The 8,815-nt window shown below is 50.0% G+C and overlaps 2 protein-coding genes across 3 annotated transcripts in view; both read left to right on the top strand.

The window, feature by feature from the left end:
- Positions 1-1,975: 1,975 nt before the first annotated feature.
- Positions 1,976-7,000, top strand: SPATA24 (spermatogenesis associated 24). Of its 2 annotated transcripts, none has more exons than XM_005881036.2 (6): positions 1,976-2,142; positions 3,224-3,289; positions 3,517-3,647; positions 3,732-3,802; positions 6,624-6,726; positions 6,838-7,000. In XM_005881036.2, the coding sequence occupies exons 1-6, from the start codon at positions 2,026-2,028 to the stop codon at positions 6,965-6,967; spliced, it is 618 nt and encodes a 205-aa protein (XP_005881098.1). In that variant the 5' UTR covers positions 1,976-2,025; the 3' UTR covers positions 6,968-7,000. The 2 variants fall into 2 exon arrangements, with proteins under 2 accessions (XP_005881098.1, XP_005881099.1); XM_005881037.2 differs by having other exon boundaries at positions 6,808-6,918.
- Positions 7,001-8,549: 1,549 nt separating this feature from the next.
- PROB1 (proline-rich basic protein 1) overlaps positions 8,550-8,815 on the top strand; it is a 5,269-nt gene continuing 5,003 nt past the window's right edge. Inside the window, exon 1 of the mRNA XM_005881117.2 lies at positions 8,550-8,588. Within this exon, the coding sequence (XP_005881179.1) occupies positions 8,550-8,588 (39 nt within the window). The remainder of the gene's footprint in view (positions 8,589-8,815) is intronic.

The following is an 8,815-nucleotide window of genomic DNA, read 5'->3' as shown; positions in this document are numbered from 1 at the left end:
AAAAAAAAAAAAAAAAGAAAAAGAAAAAGAAGGAAAGGTAAAACAGGGTATCACATCCTGGCCGGGTAGCTCAGTTGGTTAGAGCATCCTTCCAATACACAAAGGTTGGGGGTTTGATTCCCAGTCAGGGAACATACAAGAGTCAACCAATGAATGCATAAACAAGTGGAACAACAAATTGATGTTTCTCTCTCTCTCTTCCTCTCTCCAATCAATCAATAATTTTATTTTTATAAAGGGCTATCACTGGGAGACCCATAGGAATGACAAGTTTATCAGGCCACAATAGCTGAAAAAGAGGCCCCTAGGTAGTTCTGGGGAGCAACCAGAGTGGCTTACCTAACTTTCAGCTTCCCTTCTTGGACACTGATAACATTTCTTGCAAACTCCTTTTTTGTTGTGAACCCTCACCCAAGGATAATTTTTCCATTGAGTTTTAGAAAGAGTGGAAGGTAAGAAGGGGCAGGGAGAGAGAGAGGAACATCAATGTGACAGAGACAGACCACTTGGTTGCCTCCTGCACGGCCCCCACCAGGCTGGGAATCCCGCAACCCTTCAGTGGGAGGGTCGATGCTCCAACCACTAAGCAACAGCAGCCAGGGCTGCAAACTCCTTGATATAGTCATTCATGCTTCCACAACTTTAGTATCTATTATGTTCAACAAACATGAATTCTAGAATCAAACTGCCCACAAGAAAACCTTGTACTGAGGCTTAGCAGCTTGGGTGACCTTGGGCAAGTTATTCACTCTCAGGGAACCTGCATTTCCTCATCTGTAAAGTGTGGAAATTAGAACCTACTTCCCAAGGTTATTGTGACGATCACGTGAAATAACACTAATATGGCATAACTGTGCCACGAAATAGTGACTACTCGATGAACATTAGCTCTGATATTCCCCAAGCTTAATCTTACTGGATTTCAAAAAAAAGAGGCGGGGGTTGGTGAAGATGTGTGATCACCTTGTCCTTCCCCACCCCTGTTTTAAACTTTTTTAAAAAAATATATTTTATTGCTATCCTACAGAGAGGAAGGGAGAGGGATAGAGAGTTAGAAGCATCAATGAGAGAGAAACATCCGATCAGCTGCCTCCTGCACACCCCCTACTGGGGATGTGCCCGCAACCAAGGTACATGCCCTTGACCGGAATCGAACCTGGGACCCTTCAGTCCGCAGGCCGAACCGGTTAGGGCTCTACCCCTGTTTTAGAAGTCTCCTTCAGGCCCACTTCAGTTCTAACCTCCTCGGGCTCTTCAGTGCCCTCAGCAGCACCTGGATGTGGTCGCACTTGGCTCCAAGCATGACTGCTCAGAGCGTGGTACCAGACTATGCGGACTTACCTTGGGTGTGTTTCCACCATGAGGCTGGCTCACGTACACAGTTCTTTGCTCTGGTATCTTCTTCCCTCCTCCCTACATTCTGTTTGCCCTGGGGAAATGCAGTAACCGCTCCCATTAAAAGTTGACTTGCTGCAGATGGGTCACAGAGGCCCCCTTCCTACAGGTGAGACCACTCCCCTTTTCTTGAGCCCCACTTTCATTGCTTAGGTTCAGGCCCCCTAAATAGTGACTATGCTGTAGGAGAAAGAGAGATCAGAGGAGGCTGGAGTCTCACACTCTCCGGTAAATTTCGAGATTAGGGTGGGAGAAGAGGCGCGTGAAGCTAAAGATGCAGGTGTTGCCTTAATGGGCTCTTGCTTCGCGGTCTTGCAGTTTAACAGGCCCTGGGAGAAGGCTGAGGGCGGGTGTTGCCTGGTCACTGGCTAATAAAGGAAATAGAAGCCTGCTCCTCAAGATTGCATGAGAAACACAAGATAAAATAGATGTGCAAATCCATAAACTTACATTCCTAAGTGTTGCTAAATTCCCCGGCGGCTCCTTTAAGAGGCGGGTCCCCTCCCTGGTAACAAAGGAAGTCCCCGCCCCCGGTAGCCGGGGTGCTCTGTGGCGTCGCACCCTCATTGGTGGGCGACGTGGTGTGCCACCCAGCGGCAGCCATTTCCAACGAGCTGGCGGGGGCAAAGGATGGCGACGCCCGAAGGGTGGGCGCAGGGGGGGTCGGGGTCGGTGTGTCTCGCCTTCGACCAACTGCGGGACGTGATTGAGTCTCAGGAGGAACTGATCCATCAGCTGAGGAACGTGGTACGCAGCCAGGAGAGCAGGGGGAGCGGCGGACCGGACGTCTAAATGGTGGGGTCGGGGCCAGACCGCGTCCGGAGCCGGGGCGTGCCCAGAGCACATTGCCAATGGCGTCATCAGAAGGAGGCGGGACCCCAAAGTGGCTGCTGGGGGTGGAGCCAAAGGGGGCAGGGTCTCATGGACATTTCACAAGGGAATTCTAATCCAAATCAAAATTGTTTTCTACTCTCTTTGCCTGGTTGCATAGGACCTGGTAGATAGATCCCTTTCTATTCACTGAGCCTCAGTTTCCCCATTTCTAGTTCTTTTGTGTTGAGGCAAAGAAATTGTAATATTCTTTCTACTAGGGACATCCTCTCCCCAGCGTCTAATTTAGTGCCAATCTACGTGCAGTAAGCACAGATGTGGCCCTTGCACACGATAACGTAAGGGCTTCCGACTCCTTTATGTCTCTCTGCTTTTGCTTTCTCAATCAAACCACAGTTTATGGGCGCAAAGCATTGGAGCCACAGGTGATCTGGACAGGCATGGTAAAATCCTGGCCAGGTGGAGTTCATGGCTTTTCTCTTTTCATTTTCTACCTTGATGGGAAGGCCGGGAGATAGGAGATACCTCCCGCTCAGAAATAAGATGACTTCTCATCTCTTTCTCATTCCAATGGCAGTATGCGGCCCTAGGCATTGAATTCCCTTCAGTTCCCAGAAGCCTCCATTCCTGTCCTTTTTCTCAACACTTTTTCATCCCTACATAGTGGTCAGAGCTCAGGTCTGTTCTGATGTCCTCTTCTCTAGAAGCAGTTCTACCCTTTCCCAGGCCGGGTCAGGGACCTCCTCTGGACGCCACTTGGTGCTTCTCCATCACAGCACACACTGTGTTACAAGTGCTGGCCATGGGCTATCTCTCCTATGAGACTGGTTGCTCCTTGAGGGCAGGGCCTAGAGATGAGCCTCAGCGACTTGTGGGACCGAATTCTCCTTTCTCAGGGCCCTAGTCTCATCCTAGATGCCCTGGGCATCATCCCATTATCCACCCTTGCTCCTGGTCCCTGAGCCCCAGTCCCTCCCTGAGCCAGGCTCTATTGCAGATGGTTCTCCAGGACGAAAATTTTGTCAGTAAAGAAGAGTTCCAGGCAGTGGAGAAGCAGTTGGTGGTAAGTAATGGCCTCTGCAGGTTCCTAATCTTGCCCTATTTCCCAGAATCCCTGTGGTTGAGCAGTCACTGAGTATTGGACTCTGAGAGCCTTCAGCCCCAATAATGAGGACAGACTCTTCCTGTACTCTGGCTTCTGTGTGGCCCTCTGAGTAAGGGGGCTGGTTAAGGGAGCTTAGGAGACCCAAGGTCGCTTAGGTAATAAGGTCACTGGTGTTGCCCCGGCAGGAAGAGAAAGCTGCTCATGCCAAGACCAAGGTCCTCCTGGCCAAGGAAGAGGAGAAGCTGCAGTTTGCCCTTGGAGAGATAGAGGTGCTGTCTAAACAGCTGGAGAAAGAGAAGCTGGCCTTTGAAAAGGCGTGAGTGGGCCTCGGTAGGGGTGTAAGGTTAGGGGTCCCCTTAGCCTGTCAGCCTTCCCACCCTTTCTTATCTTCGCCACCCAGGCTCTCCACTGTCAAGAGCAGAGCCCTGCAGGAGTCCAGCAAGAAGGACCAGCTCATCACCAAGTGCAATGGTAGGCGGGAGGCCCGTGTTCCTTCCCAAGTTAACATACACGGGCTCTTCCCTAACTGCCCAATGCCAGTATCCAGGGCAGGGTTTCACCCCAACTTCTGTCCCCGACTGAGGATACAGGCAAACCCAAGCGGGCCACACCTTCGCAAATGCCTCCAGGGACCAGGCAGGCCACGGAAATGAGGGAAGCAGTTGGTGTACAATATCCTTCATGGCCATAAAGGAACGGGCTCGCTCCCATTTTTTTGAAGCATACAACTTTCTTAGTCCACCTTTTGTTTTCCACTTTTGATGGATATTAGAAATAATGTACTCTACTCATAACTCTGATACAGGTGCAATGGTATCATGGAACAACAGGGCACGCACAGTCCTATTTGAGAGCTGACCCTTAGTCTCAGGTTTGGGATGAGTGGGGACTGTGGTGATGTGGAGAGCCATGCTCTCTCCCAAGGGCTTAGCTCCTCTGCTGTGGGAATGGGGTCCAGTACTGTCAGAGCTTTAAAAAAAGAAACCAGGTTTTAATGGAAGTTTTTCTGAGTTTTTAGCGTTGTCAACTGATTTAGAAGCTTTAAAAATATGGTATGGGCCAAGTAAAGTATGCCTGTAGGCCATTAGTTTTCAGCTCTGCTCCATGCAGATGCATGTAGCTTCTTGGCTCAGTTGGGGCTGTGAGTTGCAGGGCACTTTCAGTCAACTACCCAATGTCCCTAGACCTCAGGAACCACTTTCATTTTCCCAGGATGCTAAACTCCCCTTACTTAGCTTAAGAAGTGGATGTGAATTCCATACATCTGCTTCATTCACTGCAGTAGATTTTGAGTAGGCTAGAGCCCAGAGCTCAAGCCTAAAAGAGGTTCGGGGTCTCTCCTGATGGGCCCCACCTGGAGCCCTGGGCACCCTCTATCCTCCACTCCAGCCTTCTCTCTCCCCTGGTGAGTATTCTCACTGGGAAGTTGCCAGCAGACTACCATCTTGATCTGGCTGGGGAGGCTGACAGGCCTCATGGTTGTTTGATCAAGAGCTCCCCTTAGGGCCTCTTGGGGCCCAACAGGCAGTCACTGCCTTCATACCCAAGACACTGGTCCCTAGTCCTTTCCCTCTCTCTGACCCCTCCCCACCCCCACTTCCCTAAAAAGGAACCTAGGGTTCTTTCCCGGTGGTGTTAGGAAAAAACATCCTTCCTTTAGGGCATTTCCTAGAGCGCAGCCAAGGCTACAGGGCTCTGCGCCTGGAAGGTGTGTGTGAGTCAGGCTGATGGAGCCTGGCTGCCTCCCCTAGAATGTCCTGCATCTCTCCAGTGGGCACAAGCCTTCACCTGAGCAAAACAGGTGACCTGGCCTTCTCCTCACCTGTACCTCCCCGCTGCCACCTCCCTTTGTGTGGTTTCAATTTGGTTGTACTTACATAGTTCTGAATCTTTTCAAAGGGCTTTTCTAACTATTCTCTCATTGGGTGCTATTTATTTTAATTTATTTTAAAAGATTCACACACATTTCTGATACTTTTTCTCAAGAGAACTTCACAAGCAATGAGTCTGGATTAGCTGGCTGCCCTGGGGAAGGAGTTATGATAGTCCTGTTCCTATGATTCCGTGAGCTCATGTTTTCCTTCTTTGTTCACCTGTGTCTCCTCTTTTTCTGCCAGACCGTCTCTTCTGAAACCGTAAATGCTTTAGCATGTCTGCATTTTCAGAGTTTGTGTTCTAGTTCATCTTTGTCCAACCTTTAAAGGCAGTGGGATTTTCTTCCTGTGAGGATCAGATTTTCCAGGGCTTCCTGAGGGACAGTTATGTATATGAAGCACCCCCCGAATCCTACAGCCTCATTGGATTCTGACCCAAGTCACAAAAGTCATCCTGGCATCTAATGAGCACTTAAGTAGTGGGTAAGCTTTTCCACCACTAATCTCCCTGGGTCCTTCCCACCCCATATAGGCTGTCTCTGTCCCCATATTATATAGATGAGGACATGGTTCTGAAAAGGAGACATCTTGCCCAAAGGGGTAATACTATCTCACCAATATTAACGTCATTGAAACGTCACCTTATTCTGTCCTCTGGTCAGTTCCTGAGTCTTAACACTCCTTTCAGGAGCTGCTGCCTTGAGGGCAGGGACCCTGCACGGGAATAGGCATCTGGCCGGCCCTCAGTAGGTCTGGTGGGATTGAGATGACTGAACTAGGTGATGTTTCTATGTCCTAAATCCTCAGGGGACATCCTGTTCATTCATTCCACAAATTTATTGTGCACCTACTATGTGCCAGGTATTGTTTTAGGCCTTAGGGTTAAAACAGTGAATAAAACAAAAATCCTTGTCCTTACATCCTAGAAGGGGAGAAAGTAAATGAGTAAAATAAATGGTATGTTAGGTATAAATGCTAAGGAGAAAAATAAAGCTTTTCCCTGCTTTATTTTAATAGGAAGTATTAGGAAGGGTTGTAATTTTAGACTAGGAGAGGTCTCACCAAAGAGATGATATCTGCAAAGATCTGCAGGAGTTGAGGCCAGGAGCTGTTCATCCTCCTGCCTGTGGGCAGGGCTACCACCTCTCTCCAAGGGCCTTTGCCTGCCTTCATGTGAGTCACCTGGTCCAGAATAGAGTTGTGAAGTCACTGACACATTCATCAGACATTGTGTCCCCACCACCCCATCAAGACTCCATAATAAACTCATTCTTACTAAGGTATTGGCAGCTACTCATGGAGAGCCTGTGGGTGGAGGGAACCAAGTTCTGAAAAGACCTGTGAGGGAATGAATGCCTTATCTCAGGAAGGAGCCCATGGGATGGAACCACCTCCTCCCTGCCTCTCTCCCCCCACAGAAATTGAGTCTCACATTATAAAGCAAGAAGATATACTTAATGGCAAAGAGAATGAGATTAAGGAATTGCAGCAAGTTATCAGCCAACAGAAACAGATCTTCAGGTGAGGGGTCATGGACAGGTTGGGGGTTGTTGATGGAAGTGGAGATCCAGACCTCTGGTCCCTATCTTGGGCTGTCCCCAGCCCACGCCCAGCCTAGCCGGCTCCTTGCAGGAATCACATGTCTGACTTCCGGATCCAGAAGCAGCAGGAGAACTACATGGCCCAGGTGCTAGCCCAGAAGCATAAGAAAGTCTCGGGGGCGTGTCAGGCCCGGAGCCACCAGCGTCCCAGGGAAAAATAAAATAATCATTACCTTTCTGTTATCTGGTTGTAATCTGACCTCTGATTTCTCTGTTGTGGGCATTCCCATCCTGACCTTTTCTATCCCTCTCAGGCCTCACCAGTGGCCTGACTCCAGGGAAGGGGCAGGATAAGAGGAAGAAGACACTTTCCTTCCCTCCTCCCTGCCTGTCATGGACCTTGGTGACCTAAGTGAGAATAAGTTACCAGAGACTGGGTGGGGAACAGGCCTTGGACCACCACCTACCAGGGGGTCCATGGAGTTATGGGGTTGCAGCCTAGGGAAAGACTACTTTGTTATCTAGTGAACACTGTCCTTTCTTACTCTGTGTTTAACTCCTGCCTATATAAACAGCCATGTGTGTGTGAGAAAGAGAGGCAGAGAAAGCCCTGACAGGAGACTTCAAAGACAGTGGGTTCCAGGACCACGATAAACTTAGGAAATCAGTTTCCATGACAAAACAAAAATGTTATGCTGCAAATTACATGTGCACCTTCTTATATACTTCCCCCAAACAGAAGCTCATCAGTCTTCACAAATGGAAGGGGAAAGGATAATGCCATTTTTTAAAAATAGAGCTTGAACTCTTTTATTGTTTTAATCCTCACCCAAGGATATGTTTTTTTTCATTGATTTTTTTGTAGAGAGAGAGGAAGGGAGACAGAAAGGGAGGTAGAGAGAGAGGAAGGGAGATAGAGAGGAAAGGAGGTAGAGAGAGAGAAACATCAATGTGAGAGAGAAACTGATCAATTGCCTCCCATATCCAGACCAAAGGGATCGAACCCCAACCTAGGTATGTGCCCTGACTGGGAATCAAATCTGTAACCTTTTGGTGTATGGAACAATGCTCCAACTAACTGAGCCACCCAGCCAGGGCTGCCATGTCTATTTTTAAGGTGGGGAAACAGTCTGTGAAGGGGCTGTGACTTGCTGAAGCTGCATATTAGGGCCGGATGTGATGGACAGGCTTCATTCTCTCAGAAGCCATCACTAATGGCCAGGTGATCATGGACACACACCCAGGCAGGGGACCCACTCAGGAGAGGCTGAGTCATATTCGTCAAGTCAGGAGGAGCCAGTGCTCTTGCTCCAAGACCAACTGGGGACCTGAACCATAGCAGTACCTTGCAGTCAGAATAGAGCAAATGGTGCCCATTGTCACTGTCCCACAATGACAGGTGGTGGCTGCTTCCCCACCAGTGCCTGTCCTCAGGGCCATACGGAGGTGGTGGGGGCTGAAATGAGTACTTGGAGGAGCATAGGGCTAGTTCTGCCTCAGGGACTTTAGAGAAGGGACCACAGCTACCCAAAAGGTTCCTGAGAGCCCACATCCGCATCCAGAGCTTGGTTGCCTTGGAGAGCTGTCCACTCCAGGCAATGGATCCAGCCAGGGACAGCACCTTCCTGAGGCCCCAGCACAACTTTGGGAGTGGGGGAGCCCTCCAAGCGATGCTCCTCTATTAAAGGCTGTGGAGTGCCAGGTCAGGGAAAGTGGGTGCACTCTTCGGAGCTCCAGCTGGGATGGGATGTCAAGACCTGGGAGGAGGGTGCCATTCCGTGATGGGAAGGCTCTGAGTGGAAAATGAAATTGCTGGCAACACCTAAGTCGCCTGACCCGAAGGTCTGGTCCCCTGGTGCTCACAGTGGTCCGCATGCCATCGATAGTGCTTCACCTACGGCAGGTCCCCACTCAGCCTCAGTGTCCTCACCTGTGACGCGTGGAGTTGGGCCTCGCTCCCGGCTCCACTTTGGACACCTGTCAGCCAAAACCTGGAGCGCCCCCGAGGCGCAGGGGCCTGGGAGAGTAAGGCCCAGGGCCCAGGTCTCTCCTGCTGGCGACACCGCTGG

This window comes from Myotis brandtii, unplaced genomic scaffold, assembly GCF_000412655.1.
Source record: "Myotis brandtii unplaced genomic scaffold, ASM41265v1 scaffold668, whole genome shotgun sequence".
Lineage (NCBI taxonomy): Eukaryota > Metazoa > Chordata > Mammalia > Chiroptera > Vespertilionidae > Myotis > Myotis brandtii.
Note: the sequence above shows the minus strand (reverse complement) of the source record. Positions and strands in the feature narration are given on the sequence as shown.